Here is a 19,191-nt window from a genome sequence, read left to right on the forward strand (position 1 = left end):
CCAGCCAGCACAGGTGTCCCCCTTCAGTCTTTGCTTCAAGCTAGTGTCCCAGCACACAGCTCTGTGTTACTGTCATTCCCTCCACTCTCACAGGGGAAAATTAACCACATGACCCCTGCACACACTTGCAATTTCTCCATTACTGGTCCCAGCAGTAACTCAGCCAACACCAGGATCTCCAGAATTACAGACTACTCATTAGAGGCTCTGCTCCTCCAGCACAAAGGTGACTTTTCTTAATAAGAAAAACACCAGCTGCCAATTACCTGTGCAAGAAGAGTCCTCTTCTTGAAGGCATGCTCAGCAGAGACAGCCATTTTCAGAGGTAGAAGCGAAGAAGCCATAGAGTACCAGATGTTATTCTGTTGTCAGTCTGTAGCAGCAGGAACAAAGAAACAGCATTATCCCCCCCAACACAAGAATGTTCTTCTTCCCACTGGTAAAACAGACTTTTGTACGGTCACGGGTAAGCTACAGTGACATTTTAGCCACGTTCTGCTGGAACTTTAGTGGGCAATCTGCTAGCTTTCTCCTCAACTTCACATTAGTCTTCATGAAAAGAAAATCCTTTGCATGGAAGATGATCAATACTTCTAAATCAAAAACAATTGATGCAGATCTCTAAAGATGTAACAATTGATTAATAAAGCAATGAATAAAGAGAAAATGGACAAAGCTGAACAAAAAAATTAACTCCTCAGTTTTCCCACATCCCAGGTGGTCTCTGCATACCTTCATCTGAGCAAAGAACAGGCAGTTCCCTCCCAAAAAAAACCTAGAAGATGTTTTATTTTTTAAAGTGTTGCAATACAACAAATACATGATCTGTACAAAGGACACAACAGGGGCAGTTTAAATACAATCAGGAGAAAGAAGTCCCCATATTCACAGTCCTCAGACAACATCTTCTACCAGAACCTGAACCAACAATTTAAGGATTCACTTAAAAAACAAACTAAAAAACCAAACCCACCCCAAACAAGTTAAAAAATTTAAAGGTCTCCAAAGAGTCTGTGGGTGTATAGTCTTACAGCAGAGCTCATGGGGCATTCTGTGAACGGTCACAATGGCATCTTATTACCCTCAATGCTGATTTTCACTGCATGGGCCGATCTGCTTTTTTTCCTGATATCTGTGAATTTCCGCATCTGTTTGTCCAGTCGACTCACCCCTTTCTTAGAGGTCCCCTGGAACTTAAAAAATAAAACTAATAATTACCACTGAAAAAAAGCAGACGCCCCAGAGGTCCAAGGCAAGCGGCACGTGTGAGGTTGCACCTGGGCAAGGAGCTGCGGGAGCCACTGGGCCCAGCCAGTCGGTCTGTTCTCTTCCCAGAAGGGGAAAAGCTTCCCCCACTATCTGCAGGGCCCAGGTGGAAGCAGTGGCACTCACAGCCACCACAGTGCAGGGTCAATCACTGTGTGACTGGATATTGTTTGGAGGTTTGTATCTATTGGCTGGATCTATGTCAGAACCACGGTGCACCAGTGTCACCACTCAGGACTTCCTGCAGGGGAGTTAGACACAGATACACTGTGACTAAGGCTGACACATCAATTCTACGCTGACATTTACTGTAAAGGTCAGGGATTAGTATTTAGAAAGCAATGGATTACTGAACAAAGGCAGTGTAGGGGGTAGCAAAAAGAAGTGCCTAAGCTGACCAAACAAGCTACTATCAGTTATTGCATTTCATCTCTGCATTTGAACTGCAAATGAAAAGCAGGTGGCACAACAGTTATTCTGCACAGATTAATACAGTGATGGTGTGCTGAAACACCACTGAAGACAAACAGCAAGGACCTTTCAAGCCATAGCCAGTGCTTCCTAAAAGGCAATTTTCCTTAACTAGACAACAGAAACAGTAAGTGATGGAAACGTGACACCTTTATAGTTCAGGAGAAACAGTGAAAACCAAACCATGCTACTAAGTATCTGAAAAACACATCCTTTAGAAAGTTGTTCCCATGGCTAAGGAAGATGCTCCTGACATGCTGATTTTAAATAAGCTTTATTCATAAATCTATTCACTATTCATTGAAATTACAGCTAAAATTTCACAGTGATGTTTAAGAAAATATATTTTTAAAAACAAATAAATATGAAGCTTAATATGAACTCAACCGTTACCTATGACTTGTGCTCACCTCTTCCTGTCACTGTTACCTTGTGGCGGCCCTGCTCACAGCATTGAAATGCAGACCAGGAATTGTCAAAACAATTCCCATACTGATGCACGTTTACCCAACCCACACTCACAGCAGAGGATTCTTCACCCCCTGGTCTCATCCTGTAGCTCCCATCCAGCACCCCTATTGTCTCACATCATTCTACTTCCCTGAATGAGCAGGTGAGAAAAACACCTCACTGTGCCCCAGTCAGAGGTCAGCCACAGACGCCAGCGTGCAGTGACACGAGGTCCTGTGCCAAGGGCTAAAGAAGTCCCATGTGTTGCTTCAGGTGGATCTGGAAAACCTAATTGTTTCACAACAGCATTCAAAACCACAGGTGGTGCAAAGCTGGTTTTGAGCACAGGTATTTTCACTGAACTCTTGTCATTCGGGAACCCTGAAGCTGTGCAGGCAGCAGCCATGGCAGGTGTTATGTGCTAGAGCCTGTTTTTTCCTGTACAAGTTCCCTTGTAGGTCACAGTACAGACATGAGAGAATTCAAGGAGAGTTTTCCAGGTTTAAGTTAGGGTGTACACACTCCTGTCCTGCATGTGCAAACTGCCAACAGCCGGAGCACATGCACTGTTCACACCTCCCTCAAGGGATACCTCTCCAACTTGGGAAGGCAGTGGTATGGCTACAGGGGCATCCTGTTGCCTTCAATGCTGAACTTGATGGCCCGATGCACTTTGCTGAGTCGTTTCTGTTCAGCAAACCGTCTCTTGTGCTTTTCCAAGCGACTAATACCTCTCTTAATAGTCCCGGGCTAGAAACAACATCTCAATTAATGGACAGAAGGAGAAAGAACAGTAGACAGCACAGCAATTGTTACTTCTTCCACTTACACATTTTCAACCACACATACCCCTTTTAAATGAAACTGTATGAGTAGATGGATGAAGACAAAGCAAGACAAAGGCCTCCCCTGAAGCTGTTCATGTTTACCAAAACCTCAAAGGTTTCTCAATCTGGAATATTATCAGAACATGATACAAAAGCTGGGAGAGGTATAAAAACATCAGTGAAGTGACAGAGGTACTGAACTGCAGCTTTAGCTCAAAATGCTTTAAAGCAAGAGGCCTGTAATCAGATTCTCACCTGAGAGAAATTCTAGGAAAGTTAACTTAAAAATCTCTTTTCAGTCAGAGATGTTTTCCTGTGAAAACACGTGATGAGCTTAAGAGCAGCCTACTTATCTGAGAATTTAATTTACTGTCCACACTCACTACAAGAGGCCATGAAAAGAACTACCCTCCTGTACAGTAACATGGTGATATGGTGACACTCCCAGGCTTAGGAACAGTCACCAGGACACTGCCTGTGCTTACCCTGGATGACTCCATCTCCACGTTCCACTTGGGCCTGACCACGTAGTCTTTGTTGGAGGGCATTGGCACCCTGGCACGGGCACAGAACCCAGGGTCCCCAGGCCTGAGAGCCCTATGGAAAAAAAGGATGTGACTCTTACGGACAAATCTCATCCAGAGAGAAATAAAGCCACCCAGTGTGCTCTCTGAAACACACTGCATATCACTGCCTCTAAAACCTCCACACAAGTTTCATAGCAGTAGTGCCACCAAAATATTTCACTCAATTACAAAAAAAAAAAAAAATAAAAATTCCAACTTACTTTTCTTCTCCTGTTAACACTTTCTCCAAGTCCCTCCGGGGAGTCTGACCACCAGAGCTGCAAGAAAAATAAATATTTATAGGCATCTATACACAGAGAAAGAAATTTAAAAAGGCAATTAAGTATGTTAAAAGACAAGAGAGACCATAATTTACTACTCTTTTATTTCCTTTACATTTACACACCACTTTGCTTCTCTTGATGGAGTCTTAGAAGGATTGCATGTTTCTGCCTGCTACTCCTACCTGCTCATTTTCCTTCGATGAGGCATCTGTTCCAAATCTCTCTGTTCCCTCTCCTCTCTGGTCATACCTTTGTAGTTTGAGGTAAGGCCGAAGATGGGTCGAGACCATTCATCTATAAAAAAAATGACTGTAGCTAACAAAGACCAAGCCTTTGTTTCTCTCAAACCACTGTGCTGATCAAATATAGCTTTGAAAACTTGTGGCCATTATTTATGCTTCATTTCAGCCAAACAATTTTTGAGCCCTTAGTATGTAATGGAAAACCAGCCTCGCAAACAGAAAGCAAGAGCTTTCATCCCCTAAGTCTCTTCATTGTCTGCTCTTTTAGAACATCTCCAAGCTATCAGAATACTCAGTCTCAGAAGCTCCTGCACAGCCCAGGAACACTATTTTAGAAATATGCAGGAAAGTTCCTAAACAAGTTTATCATCAGTCTGCAGTCATTCTGGATGGAATGCACTCCGCGTGGAGTATAGCTGGTTGAGTAGTAAATATTCAGTCAGCCAAGCTCTCTCTAAAGTCCATGGAACAAACAGCCTTCTGGCAGCACCTTCCTGCCTTTGCAGCACACACTAAAGATCTGGACAATGAGCCAAGACAGAACTGGGGCAAAAAAAATGCCATCCTCTGGTTTATGACAATGAAACAGGTGCATGCAGAAGTCAATGTAGGAGTGTTAAGAGCTCTACAGAGTTATGAAACAGATCAGTGAGGTTCCTACATTGCAGAATCTATTCTACAGACAACTGTAGTGCATCAGAAACTATGCAGAAGTTCCACTGATCATCAGTGGAGCCTCAGCCAAGGCACAGGCAGGTTTACGTACTGATCAGCTTCCCAGCCATGTCCTTATTTGGTCTCGACTCCTTGGGGTGTTTGTACAGGTACATCACAGCCCGGCCAATGCCGCTGTGCTTCAGGGTCTCCTGGCTCACACTGGGCAGCTGCAGAGAAAAGGGAAAGCCCGAAAACAGCAACAAATTATGTCTGAACATTGACAGTGTTTATGTCTGAACATTTGCAAAAAGGCCAAAACACACCTTTCACTTAAATCAGCTTGGAAAAACTAAAGTTTTCAAAGTTCCACTAAGAATTTAAGATACCAAACACCTAAATCTACAAATTTGCCATAACATTCTTGGGTTTATACACAAAATTATGTAGCTTTCTAGAACTTTTAGCTCCAAATGCTCTTTAGCTTGTATTACCCCAAAACTGTGCTACTGCCTTCAAATCATTCATTCTATAAAAACAAAAACTTACATGGCAAAGACACTCAAGCAATCAGCTTAGCCACAGAGACTGAAAGCCTACACTGAGTGTGAGGGGCCTTCCTGGGCACTGGACACTTTAACAGAACAGAAAAGAGAAGGGACCACAAGGAAAGAAAATTCAGGGATACACAGCAAGTAACTCTTCACTTAAATCTGGATATAAAGCTGAAAGAGGCAGGCAGGGCCAAATAATAAAAGTTTTTTTAAACAAGCACATCTGTTTTGCAGGTTGCTTCCTTGTGTGTTTCATTGCACAGCCCATCAGTAGCAGCTGCAGTTTATTTATCACCTCACATTTCCATATGGCTGTAAAGCTGTGGAGAAGCCCCAAATCAAATGTGGTTAAAAGTCAGTTCCAAACCTCTTGCAGGATCTTCAGAAGCTCCTCTCTTATCTTTAGTGCTGGCAGACTTCGGTCTGGAAGAGGAGAAAGCCACTCTTTGATGGCAGACATAACACCACTATCGATGAAAGTTTCTTTGAGATCCTGCCTAAAAGGTTTAAAGAAAAGCCCAAAAGTCATGCAATATAGCAAAATCTTAAGATGTGATGTTCCTTTAGGAAAACAGCACATTTGAGTTTGATTCATGTTAAATTACAAGGGAAAATTATGTGTAATTTTAGGTTTTTGAGGTCACATAGCTTCAGCATTTACTTGGAGTAAAACAAGTGTTTTACTGCATATCCAGTACAGCTGTAGTGTAACTGCATGAAATCTTACAAATTCTGACTATTGCCCAAGGTTACAGTTAACTGAAAGAATGACAACTCACTTTTTAAGATGCATAACTACAGTTGGTAGCAAAGTTAATTTTTTTAGTGCTGGTTTCTTTTGTGTGTTCAGCTGACGATCCTCCTGTAGAGAGTTGAAGAATCAGCAAGAAGTTAATCAAAGAAAGAAATCAGCTACTCCCATTCTTTGCAACACTTACAAGAAAAAGACTATTCTATTAAACTGTAAGTGCAGCTTTGGAGGAATTACACTAAATTTGTCCCGTGCTCCACAGCTCAAAAACAATTATGCAACAAGTTCTCTGAAAAAAGGGACATCACTTTAGTCAGTTATTTCCCACAAAAACATCACATTTGGAAACTGTTCCTAAATTTACTTTTTTTTCCCACTTCATGACTTAGATTTCTGACTACAATAACTGAAGGTCCTCTATACTGTGCACAGATAACACATTAGTTAGTAAAGCCTCACCTGAAAAACAGAAAAATAGCTAAGCAGAACAATGGGAAGGGAGAACATGTATTTTCACCTCTGTCATTTCAAAATTCCTTTCATCCAAGGCCTGACTGTCACTATCTGTCCCCTACTTGTCTCCCATATCAAAAACACCCTTGCAATCAACAGATTTCTGTTCAGCTCTGGCAATTCCTTTCTACTTGTCCTAATCCATTGAAGGCTCTTGCTGTGCAATGTTTTATTGCAAGGGAGGAGATTTTTCTCATGCATCTCCTCCCTCTTCCCGCCCCTGTATTTCAAACTTTGCCACCTCATTTGAGGTGTCCAGCTGTCATCTTGTCTGAGAAAGGCTTCCCTGTCAAGCCCAAGAAGCTTCAGTTGCCTTCCAGATTGCTTTCTCACTCTCCTCATCTTTCTGAACTTATTGCCCTTCTGATCTTGTTCTCAGGAAGATTTTTTGTTGTTGCTATTTGTAAAGCTCCTCTAAAGTCCTGTATAGCCCTCGCTTGGTTTTAGTAAGTTCTGCTGTGCTGTTTATTCATTTGATTGCTACTCCAACAATACAGATGACACCTGACTAAAGGCAAGACTCCATAAAACCTTACACAGTAACATATTAAAAATTTCTTCTAGAAAAAGGCAGGCTGCCAAGACAGGAGGTCCCATGAATCTGTTACTCTGACATCATTATCACAGCACTGTCATTCAAACAGTCTGGAAAAGGGCTCTTCTCAGAAACAAACACCAAAGCATGACACATACCAATAACACTATAATGAAATTAAAGAATAGCCCCTCTCTCAGGATTTATTATACTTCAAGGTAGTTTATAGAACACCTATATATCCCTTTTTATAGAAGTTGATCTCAACTGATCAAAGTTTAACAATTCAACTGATCTGAATGTTTAAAATTAGTATTTTATCAAAATTTCAACAGAACAAATGTTTTCATTTAGAACAGCAAAATAATATTTAAATGGTTATACAGACATCAGAAGCTTTCCATAGTGTACAGATTACTCCTCCTGAATACAAGCCAGATTTTTGTATCTTATCAATCACATCTTTTTCCCATAGAACAGAACTGAATTTTAAGGTGTCTTTGGAGCCTGGAAAACTCACCTCAGCAGCTTCATTCATCTTCACAATCATGGCACTGACCACGTCATCTGCGTCACTGATGAAAGTTCCCCCGTCGCGGTTCCGCCGGCGCTTGCCGCTCATGCTCTTCTTCCGCTGCAGCATCATGTCGAAATCTGACATGAAGTCCATGCTGAAACACAACCACAGTGTTAGCTGATGGCCCTTGATGGGAAATGGTGTTTCTGTAGTGTACACTGTGCCTCAAGGTCCTTGTGAGGTAATTGATTATCCTCAGGATGCAAAATGCAGAACTAGCAAAGGGCTCCAATGGCCCCCAGACACCCTCAGACCTTGTATTTGTACCCAACGTGCGCACACCTGCAATATCCAGGGTCCAATAATGCCCTGCCATCAAAATCTCCCCTTAAGGAATATGTTACACAATGACTTACTGCTTTCCTCTTTTGATGTTATCATCAGAGTCCGATTCATCTGCTGTCTCCTTCATGTCTCCATCACCTTTCTCTTCCTCCAAATCCTCCTGGTTAAAACCCTAAGGAGTACAGATAGTGCAAATCAGTGCATGGATCAGGACTGACCATCTACTCAGGTACCTGACACTGACACTAAAAAAGCTTCAGGTAAGTCTTCAGAGGATCCAGAAAGACAAAAGTCTTTTTAACTCCCCCTGTGTCATCTGTCACACCAACAACTCTCCCAAAAGACGAGCTGTAAATGTTACTTAACCCAAAGACAACCCAGTGAGTCTGGCAGATACAAAACTGACCTGATGCACCATATACATTCTCTTCAGATCTAGCAAGTCAAACAGGAGACATTCACAGCAACTTACTGTAAATTCCTCCTCTTCCTCATCACCAGATTCTCCAAATATATCTGCAATCAGGTTCCTGTGAAAGTAACAGCAACATTTATCTATTTGGACTAAACGAGATGTGATGTGCCTTTTCTGCAAAATCTCTTAACGACCGTGTGAAGATATCCCTTTTGTTCTGCCTCCTACTGACTTCCTCCTCATGCCACCAATGAAGGTTAACAGTCGTTCTCTGATTGGGACTTATCAGTTTTCCACTCACCATCACTCCCATTGTCTGCAACCCCAAAAGAATTCATATTCTTTCACACTTACTCTTGTTCATTTCCAGATTCACTGTCACTGCCAAACAGATCTTTCCCTTTTTTCTTCCCAGCATCCTCTTTTCCTTCTTCTTCTTCCTCCTCCTCACTATCAGATACAACATTTTTCTTCCTTTTGTCAGATTTCTCTGAAGCAGCGTCACTGTCTGATTCTTCACCATCAGAAAGGATTCGTACCTTTTTTGCAGCTGCCAGCAGAAAGGAGCATTACTACATGTCCCAACTGTTACTCTCTAATTATTCTCTGACTACACCAGACTGTTGCCATTTCTTAAAAAGCACATCCATTCTGAAGTTTTTTATTAAATCAGCAACTGGAGCTTCCATACACCACATCTATTCATAAAAAAAATTTGTAATTTCAAATCTGTCACCCCCAGTATGTGAAAAAAACCACACAGGAAAAAATTACTAGAGAAACAGCAATGAAGCAGATAAATAACAAGCTACCATGTCAACAGATGCCAGTTAGATCCCTACAGTCTTCTGTTAGACCTTATTACTCAGTAATATTAGATACACATTCACACAGCAAAGCAGTCAGAACAACAGCCTCTACAAATGCAGTTCTGCTCCATAACCAGATCTGATTTATGGTTTCTCACTTAAGACATTTTGTTCACAGAAAAGCAACGATTTAACTTTCACACCACTGCCTGTCACAGCACGTTTTCACAGTATAGTTTCTTACGTGTTTTCTCATTGTCATCCTCACTATCAGAAAGGATGGCTGTTTTCCTCTTCACTGTCTTTTCTTCCTCTTTCTCATCTTCATCGCTGTCTGATATTTTACGTCTCTTAGGAGCTTCGTCTTCACTGTCAGAGCCCTGAAATCCTTTCCTTGCATGTTCATTATCTGAATGGTGAGAGTCATTCTGCACCTTTTCCTTCCTGTCCTCCCCATCACTATCTTCAGACTCTATCTGCTTGTGTCTGGACACATCCTCACTCTCGGAGTCGCTGGCTGGCTGCTTCTGAAGCTCTTCACTCTCGGAGTCACTGGCCGGCTGCTTCTGGGTCTCCTCACTCTCGGAGTCACTGGCTGGCTGCTTCTGGAGCTCCTCGCTCTCCGAGTCACTGGCTGGCTGCTTGTGTGATTCCTCATTTTCAAAATCACTGCTGTGATCCCTTGGAGGGTCTCCATTGTCAGAGTCACTCGCTCGATGATTTAAGGCCTCTTCATTTTCAGAGTCACTTAAATGCCGGTTTGGACGGTCCTCAGTATCAGAATCACTGTCTTTCCCTCCATGAGTTGCTTCATTTTCTGAATCACTTACATTGTGATTTGGGGGCTCCTCATTATCTGAGTCACTCTCTTTTTGCCTTGGGATATCTTCATTTTCAGAGTCGGTCATATGAGGCTCTCCCACTTGTCCATCATCTTCACCATCACTGTGTTCATTCTGAAACAGAAAAATAATCTCAGGTAACTAAGCAAAAATACTTTAAAAAGTACAGAAAAATGTTCTGAATTTTTGCTTGTTCTTCCTCCGATTTAGTTACTCAAGGTGCTGCAAACTGAAATAATTTCTATGTAGAAATAATGAGACAATTTGCATCAAAGGCATATTAAATTCTTCACATCAAGGAAAGTATTAAGAGATCAATGGAAGTATGCTCATCCTGCAGCTCCATTGTATTTTGAGAATAGTAACAGAGTACAGAGAACATTTAAAAAAGGGTATCTAAGAAGAGTCCAGTTGATCGAGAGTAAAAGTTTAGTACTTTTATTTTAATAGGTCAGGCCTTCAAAGTGGTTTAGTTGAAATTCCCAGTTACAAAGCAAGAAAGAGTATCTTGCATTTGTCATTTTATTTTCCTGAAGATCTCAAACAGAGGATGTGTGAAACACATCTCAGTGAAACAGCACATGCATTATGCTCCAAATGAAGCAAGTGCCTGTCCCTTCTTTATCCAGGAAACCTAATTACCAACAACTAAAGAACAAAAGCTAGCTAAAAACACGAATGAAGTTTTAGTCAGACCTTTCAAAGTTTTGTTAACAAGTTTTGTGTTTCTGTGTGCAAGAACAGATTCTACAATTCTCCCCTATGCTGACAATTCCCATGCTTATCCAGACATCCAGGAGAACCCACTCACAAACACACTCATCTGACTTTAAAACTGAAACAATCCTTTGACTTTTCTACACAGCAAAAAAATACTGAGCCACATGCTCATTTTTAAGAGAACTTCTCACAAGCCACCTTGCCAAGTATAATTAATTAGAACATCATCTTTTATCTTTCCAACATCAAATTTCTACTTGGGAAAAAAATCTCAATTGCATTTACCTGAAAATATGAAATTAGATTCTTGAACACTCACTCCATTAATTCAGCTCTCACAGCTACTGTCACCATAATCCTGTTTTCAGCTGAAAACAACACTGTACAAGGAACTTCTCTTTTGCATACTCAACTCAAAGCTTCAGTCAGGCTTTCCTCAGTGGTTTTGTCTCAGCTATAAACTTTTTCTACTTGCAAACTGAGTATTTATTGTCCTAGGAGAAGCTTTAAGACCTGTATGTCCTGAAGTTTCCAAATCTCTTTTCTGCAATTTAATTACCTTGGAAACAGACTTTCTATCTATTTTTATTTTCTGTAATCATTCTACTTCCACATTCAGGACCATAAAAAAAGTAGGTGTAGCTATCCTATACCTACAACAAAGAATACTACTGATCTTTAAAATGCATGATATAGGAAGAATTTTAAATAAAATCAATTTCAATTGCTCTTAGGAACCACTTCCTCCACAATTATTCTAAATGGCAAAGAGCATTGCTTTTTAAGACTTTGGACTTTTTATACTTATTCCTTTGGCTAGCACTTGATAAAGATCTTCCAAATTACTGCAGAATGACTAACAAAGTTACTGAACAATGAAAAGCCCTGGGACCATGCAATTTCAAATACTACTTCACTATTTCCATGTTACTTAATGCCAACTACAAACAGCTGTGGTGACAATCTGAGTTTTCTCTCTCCTGCTTGTTCCTGTCTTTACAGTGATGCATCTTTTGAATTGTTCATATCCAGTAATTCTCATTTCTCCTCACAGAAAGGAAACACTATTTCATTAAAACTTGAATCTGGAATTTTAAAGACTTAATTATTAATATTAGGAAGTGACAGAATTGGGGATGTACACTCAACTGCTCTCAGCTTGTTACTATTTTTTTCCCTTACCAAAAAAATCACTTTGCCCTTCTCCTGCCCAGTATGTCCCACATAAACCAATAACAGATGTATGAGATGGATCTTCCCTGACCATATTACTTCAGAATAAAAAAAGAGCAGCTGGAAACAGAACAGAGAGCAGATTCCACAGCAGTTACAGGTAAAGTCACTGAGAAACACTTAAATCAAATTCATATCTACATTAACAAAAATTGTTTAATCCTTGTTTTTCTATAATTTTTGTGGGTTTGTCTGTCTTCTCTCAATGTCAAGATGGTGAATGCTGAATAGTACTGATAATTATGTTAACAGTAATCAAAGATTTTGCTAAAAAACCCCAGAGGAATAAATAAAAATACTCTTTAAGATATCAGGACCATCATCTTTCCAGCTTCCAGTTTAGAAACTCTTTGGTGAGCAAATAAACAAAATTAACACTAAACTAGAATCGGTAATGATTCTTAATATATCTAAGGTCAGAAGTGTGGCTGCAGGTTATATACACACCCGTTCAGGATTAATCACTAAATTATAAAGAACCTGTTATGCAAAAGCGTGGTGAGAAGACACTGTAATTCTAGAGCATTATTTACTGAAGGTTATTACAAGATCCTGAACCTTTGATCGTTACTGCAAACTGACAATCCCTCCCGAGAATGAAGATGTTTGGTGATGACCACAGCTGGCACTCCCCCAGCAGTCACAGCGTGACCCCCTGGAGCAGCAGCCCCCGAGGTGGCTCAGGTGCCCTGCACACCCTGGGCACAGAGGCAGCAGCTCCTCCAGGCCGGTGTGTGAACGGAGGCAGGCAGCCCCAGAGTGGCAGCGAGGGCAGCACTGCCCAGAGCCCCCAGCCAGCGCCGCAGAGCGCCTCCTGCAGCAGAGCCGAGGGTCTGCACAGCGACCCGCCCGCAGGGACAGGATTCTGCGTACAGCCAATGAATCTGGTCTGCAATATAACTGATAGAAGAAGTCACCAACTTCCCAGCAAAACGATGAAACGCTGCTGTTTATGTTTGATAGTGTTCACCCTCCCTTTTTATTAGTTTATCTCTAAAAAACTTTTCAGAGAAAATAAGTGTTTAATTTTTTTGTTTTCTAGTTTTCCTTTTCCAAATGCTCGCTTGAAAGATCAGACATCCTCAAAACCAAGTAGGTCTCAGGTAATTGCTACTGCATTTTTCTCTAATTCCTTTGCTTTCTTTTCTTCCTCCTCTTTATCTATAAACATTTTAATTGAGATGTCCTTATTTTTTTTTTTAATGAAAGAGTTTTATAACATGAGGCTTTAGTACAGTATAAAATAAGGAATATATCAAAATCAAATTTACAGTGTTACACTTCTACATAAAAATTACAGCTACCAAGCAGTTTATTGGATCAACATGCAGCCACTTTTAAGAGCTACTTCTTCGATATTTTAGTAACTTCAGCAAAATTGAACCCATCTACTACAATCTCATGAAAGATGAGTGTTAAACTAAGACCTACACAACCATCATGGGCAGATGAGCAAGTTCCTCCTTTTCTTCAGATGTGCCTCATATTTATGTTTGTTAACAGCCACAGTCTAATCACAACTTAATCTATGAAACAGCAGCAACTTGGTGGAAGTGTGAGAACTAAGTTATTACAGATTTCTACATGAGCCTGACTTGGACAAACACTGTAAACATGATTTCAGATTCATTACTGTACTAAAACTAATTCTAATTGTCTAAAGCAGAATCAGTAAGGACATCAAAGAGAACATTTATAGATAAAGTGGGACTGGGGGAAGGAAAGCCAGAAAAGAATTGTGGAAAAGAAAAACCCACATACCTGAGACCTACATAAGTAATTCCTCAGGATTCCCCTTTTCTTTAAAGTTAAGAACCTGAAAGAAAAGTTTGAAATTTTAAAACCTCAGTTCTTTACATCTGAGTTCTAAATTAGAGACAAAATAGTAATTAAATAGACTTAACTGATTAGGCTGTCTCAAAGGTTTTATTACCTTTGAGTGTCATTTCTCCCACATACTCCTAAAGATGAAGAAAATATGAGGATGAGAAAGTATTTAGAGTAAATAATATGACAAATGACTAAAAGCTACTCCTTTCAGAGATGGCTGCTCCATATTTGCCTTTTGAGTGCAAAGTGAACTCAATGGAGGGAAAGAAAAATTAAGACTTCATAGCAAAACAAAATATTCAAATTTTGATTTGAACTGAATCAAATAAAGCATTAAGGCTTGACAGTTCACATTTAGTATTGGTCAAAAAGATGGCTTAGCTTAGCCCTTTTCTTTTAACTGACTTTCTGAAGTATTTTATCTATAGAGGAATATTCAACTGCCATCACCAAACAAAGTCATTAAACCAATGCAGCACATGAAGAGGACCAGTTAACAATGATAACTGGTACCTTCTGCTCACCTAAATCTGAAGAAGACATGCTGCAGATGTGAACAACAGTCAACTTCCTTGCCACAGTAAGTAAAATTAAAATCTTAGAGAAGTATAGGAAAGTAAGAACCAATGTTCAAGCATAAGCCAATGACATAGCAGAAAAAGTTTAATATTATTGTAGCAGCATCATGACTCTTCATACACCCATCACACTTTTCTTTCATTAAAACAGAAGTACTAAATCCCTCTGGACAGACAGTTATTTTTCCCAGGCTCAGAAATGTATTTCCTGCCACACTGAAATTGCAATTGTTACAATGAGAGACAATGCCTCACAACAAATGTATTTCTCCCCTTGGAAATATCAACACCTTTCAAAAAAATTAAATTCCAAATGTGTTTTACAATTAAGTTTAAATACATGGGAAGAACTTTCAGTTTATGAAAATACAAAAATCTTAATTCACTTTCTAACTCTGAGTGAAGTAGGAATTCAATAAAGGCAGGGAAAAAACAAAACAAAACAACTGCAAGTTATGCCACAGTGGAGTCAGGTCTTCTCCCTCATCAGCCTTTATCTCACTTTAAGCAACTTCTAAAATGTGTTAATACTGAAAACCCAGTCAGAGAAAATCCCGATCTTTACAAAAAGTTTTTTAAGTACCAAAAAGTTCTCTTGTAACTTTGCTGGCAGAAGACCTGAGTTTACAGGCCAAAATTATTCATTCTAACAAAAACTTGATGTAACTTTATTGTGAGTCACAAACAATTCTTAAAAATTAAATCTTAACTCCCAAACTGTCCTAGAAGTCTAAAGGGAGCCTTTTCTTTTACCAGATCTCTTCTCAGCCCAGTCAATCCACAAATGAAGTAACTCTGCCCCAGAAACAACCCGGGACCAAATCCTTTCCATGCTGAATGCTTCTCTAAGTGGAATCACTTCAGAGGAAAAACAGGTCCCATATAGGAAACTTAACCTGTTCCACACGCTCCTTTGCGAATGACAAGGTGAAAATCAGCACAAAGCAGACTCAAGAGCCAGTGCCCACATCTGACACGGAAGCTGGGAGAGCATTTGTTCCCTGTCAAGGAAACCTACACCTCCGAAGTGTGTGGTTTTACATCACTGTGCAGAATTTCAGGTACAACTTCAAATTCTTTGTAATCCATCTCTTAAGTGTCAAACCCCAAAATTTTATCTTTGTGAAATCGCGGCGTGTGCTAGCATAACAATTAAGAAGAAAACAAACAAACCCACAAAAAGAACCTCAAACCAAAATCGTAGCCAACACACTTGTCGACAGACTATCCTACGCTTTCTTATGGAAATAAAGTTTTGCCCGATTGAACCCAAAAGAGAAACTAAATAAACAAGCATGTCTCGGTTAAGAAAAGATGCCACTTTAGATGACAACAAAAAAGAACTCAGAGAAAACTTTATCTAGACAAAGCTCCCTTAGTACCTCTGAATGGTGCCCTACGCTTCCATTCTCCGATCCAGAATGTTGTTCGTTTCCTTCATCTTCCCCATCAGATCCTGAGTCTCGCTCGTCTTGCACTGGAGTAGCTCCTCCATCATCTATTCCGACATTACAAAAAGAAAGTAAAACTCAGCGTTTAAAGGAACCGCACAGGAACCGGGGGGTTCCCGCTCTAACGGGGCAGGGAAACGGGGCTGTCCGAACAAACCAGCCCAGACACCCCCGGGAACGCACAAAACCTCCCATACCATGCGGGCAGCGACTGACGCACTGCCCAGACACCGGACTATTGAAGCAATTAACACCGTGCTGCCCTCAAGGCCAAGGCCCCGCCGCTGTCCCCCCGAACCCGCGGGTCCTGCCGCGCTCGACGTCCCCCCCGGAGAGTCCTGCGCCCCGCGCCGCTACCTGACTGCTCCCCGCCGTAATAGTGGGTGTCCATGCCGCGCCCCGCGGTGGCGGCGGGCGCTGCCCCGGGCGCTCCCTCAGCGCGGCCCCGACCCGGCGCCGCCGCTCCGCACAGGAACAAGATGGCGCCTCCCCGCCCAGCGGCACCCCCGCCCCGCGCGCACGGAGCGCCGGATCTCGCGAGACTCCCGGGGCAGCGGACGCCAGGGGGCGTTGCACGGTCCCAGCCCGCCCGTCCTGTGGGCTCGGGTTCAACAACAGACCGAGCGAGGAGTTCTGCTCTCCTCTTTGCTTCCGCCCCTTAGAATAGAGTTTGATTTCGGCTTGACAGCTGAAGCGCTGGGGAAACTGAAGGAGCCTTGGAGGATTAAAGCGTTGTAGCCCCTGGGTGACCACGGCAGTGCCCAGCTGCAGGGTGACGTGGCTGTGATCCTGGAAAAGGTGTTGCCTTGTCTGAGCCCTGCGGCAATTTCCAGGAGACCAAACCACCCCCTGACACTGTTAATGGGTGCTGGGAACCACTGCCCTGAGCAGCACGAGAGTTCCCAGCATCTCCCCTCCGCCAGACCAAGGGCCATGTGGTGTGATGCTTCCCCCACAGTGATTAGGGGTGGGAGATCTGGAGTACGATCTACAGCAGAAAAGATTTTGCTATTTAAATAATAGGTAAATTTATCTGTTCTTTACAAGCCAATATTAATGTGCCCCTCCACAAGAAGGTATCAAAGCAGAGCCAGAGCCCAGGCACACGCACATAAGCGGGCTCTGATGCTGCAGTGGGGTTGGCAGTGTTCGTGCCCGCAGCCGGCTGGAAGGGGACCGGCCACGGGAAGGAAGGACAGGTTCTCTCACCAAGTTTAGGCCTGACTGTCCTGGCTGGAGCTCCAGTTCAATCTAGTTCGTGTGTGGGTGGTTCCTCCAGATTTAGCCTTTCGGGATTGACTGAAAGTTGACCCTGAGCTCTCCGGGGATGCTGGCTTCCGGAGTAAACGCGGGCAGGGCAAAACAATGCTCGGATTTTTCAGGGATTGTTGTGTTCTGTTTCAGTGGCCTCTATCCTCTGAGTAGTAGCATTACTCAAGTACTTGGCATGCCTATGATATGCTAGTTGAGGATTATTAGGGATGGTTGCTGTCATTCATGCAGCATTTCAAAACTATGCATCTCATAAATTTGTATGGTGCTGGTGTACTGCTGCTCAGTCTGTCGTAACACCACCTTCATTTTTCCAGGGAAATACAGGTCAATATGAGATAGATAGAAAACTGCTGCACATGTCATTTGGTGTATTTCTGAACAACAGTGACTATTATTGGAATTCTACATGCTGCACATTTGTGCAAATTCGTGAAAATTCAGTAAGTTGAATATTCTGGGCAAAATGAATCTATTTCTTCTGTGCTAGATAGAGGCAGCTTGAAGTGGGTGGCAGAGAGGTTAAACCATTATTAACCAACACTTTCTGTCCAGCAGCAAGCACAGTTTCATGCAGGGAGTTCAGTGTACCAGGCTAAACACAGCTGAACTCTCAGGACTGAGTCATTACTCAACATCATCTATAGCGAAACACTTAGAAGGAGAAATTGGCAGTGGAGTCAGATGTTTATACAATCCTAATTTCTTAGCAAAAATGCAGAAACACCCCCCCCTTTTTTTTTTTTTTTTTTTTTTTTTTTTTTTTCTCCTGAAAGCAGCTTACATAAAACACAGATAATGTCTCTTTGCTTACAGCTCTACTGGTCTTTTCCAGATAGCCACGAAGATCCTTACGTGAGTCTCAGGACCACACTCTTAATAGTATCAGGTCCTTTTTTCCTGCTCCCATATGATTTTTACTTCTTTTAGGTCTTTGCACTGTGTGGTTTCACTGAGATCTTTTCTGGAAGGAGCAGGCATGTGGCAGTATGTGATGTGAGGCTCCTGTCATTGCACTTCTCTGACTTCCATAAAGAAATGGAATGACTTTACACAACTGACTAAATAGGAGGCAGGATGACAATTTTACAACACAACAAATAAAGGAATAAGGAAATAACTTAGGAGTAGTGTAACAGAAAATAATGGACAAGGGAAAACATAAATAGAAACTAACAAAACCTCCCCAAAAAATCTCTGTTGAGTATTGTGTGTACCAAGGTACCTGGAAATTGTACCAAGGTGCCTACAAAACACAGAAATCTATCCCATACTAAAGTTCCAAGAGGATCAGAGTATGATGACGGTGTGCCTTGGAAATTAGTAATTTATAGATGTGTGTCATGTTCTGCAGTGGTGGTGAGCCATTGTCTCAAATTCCAGATGCACTGAAGCAGCACTGATGCAAGAACAGAGATTTTGTGCATTTACTGAGAGTGGAAGGAAGCACAGAGATTTCCTCCTAATCGTTATGAATTCCCATCTTCCTGAAATGAAACCTCCTAAGCTACTTGTGACATGCCATGTGCATCACACAGGGGGAGGGAGCACTGTGTCTGAAACAACCTGACCTCATCAGTGCTGAATAACTGGGCATCCATTCCAGCCCTTGTTCTGCAGGTAACGTGTGTGTGCACACTAACGTGCACATGCCTTTGTTCCTCATGAGCCAGAGCTTGGCAGATACCAGTCTGTAATATACTCCTGTAATACCATCCTGGCTGCTTCCCAAAAGGAAGGATGGAGTGACCGTCAGACCATAATGGGATTGCACAGCGGGGGAGAATGACCTGTCTTCTAGCAAGCAGCGTAAGCAGCGCCCACTTGGCATGTGTGAAGGTGTGTAATGACACAGATCCCAGAGCCCCGCCAGTCTGCCTCACTGTGCAACTCCATGAACAGGCTGGAATGAAAAAAGCCTTTTCCTGAGGATCAGGATGCTCAAGAAAACCATGCGATGCACTTGGAAATCATTTAATGGTATGTACTTCTTATTTAGTTCACTTTGTTCCCTGCACTGCCCCCTTCAGAGTTAACAGACATCAGTGACTTAGAGCTACAAATCT

At 41.8% G+C, this 19,191-nt stretch overlaps 1 protein-coding gene across 3 annotated transcripts; it reads right to left on the reverse strand.

Moving 5' to 3' along the window:
* Nucleotides 1-762: 762 nt before the first annotated feature.
* Nucleotides 763-16,368, reverse strand: IWS1 (interacts with SUPT6H, CTD assembly factor 1). Of its 3 annotated transcripts, XM_066326233.1 has the most exons (15): nucleotides 16,211-16,368; nucleotides 15,785-15,900; nucleotides 9,444-10,155; nucleotides 8,745-8,940; nucleotides 8,448-8,505; nucleotides 8,047-8,147; nucleotides 7,634-7,784; nucleotides 6,094-6,176; nucleotides 5,682-5,811; nucleotides 4,873-4,990; nucleotides 4,047-4,158; nucleotides 3,802-3,858; nucleotides 3,500-3,611; nucleotides 2,780-2,937; nucleotides 1,061-1,193 (listed from the first exon to the last, which is right to left on the reverse strand). In XM_066326233.1, exons 1-14 carry the CDS (start codon nucleotides 16,242-16,244, stop codon nucleotides 2,809-2,811), a joined length of 2,109 nt encoding a protein of 702 aa, XP_066182330.1. In that variant the 5' UTR covers nucleotides 16,245-16,368; the 3' UTR covers nucleotides 1,061-1,193; nucleotides 2,780-2,808. The 3 variants fall into 3 exon arrangements, with proteins under 3 accessions (XP_066182329.1, XP_066182331.1, XP_066182330.1); XM_066326232.1 differs by lacking the exon at nucleotides 2,780-2,937 and having other exon boundaries at nucleotides 763-1,193; XM_066326234.1 differs by lacking the exons at nucleotides 2,780-2,937; nucleotides 16,211-16,368 and adding an exon at nucleotides 13,756-13,810 and having other exon boundaries at nucleotides 763-1,193; nucleotides 15,785-15,870.
* Nucleotides 16,369-19,191: the final 2,823 nt, after the last annotated feature.

Source organism: Sylvia atricapilla, chromosome 10 (genome assembly GCF_009819655.1).
Source record: "Sylvia atricapilla isolate bSylAtr1 chromosome 10, bSylAtr1.pri, whole genome shotgun sequence".
Lineage (NCBI taxonomy): Eukaryota > Metazoa > Chordata > Aves > Passeriformes > Sylviidae > Sylvia > Sylvia atricapilla.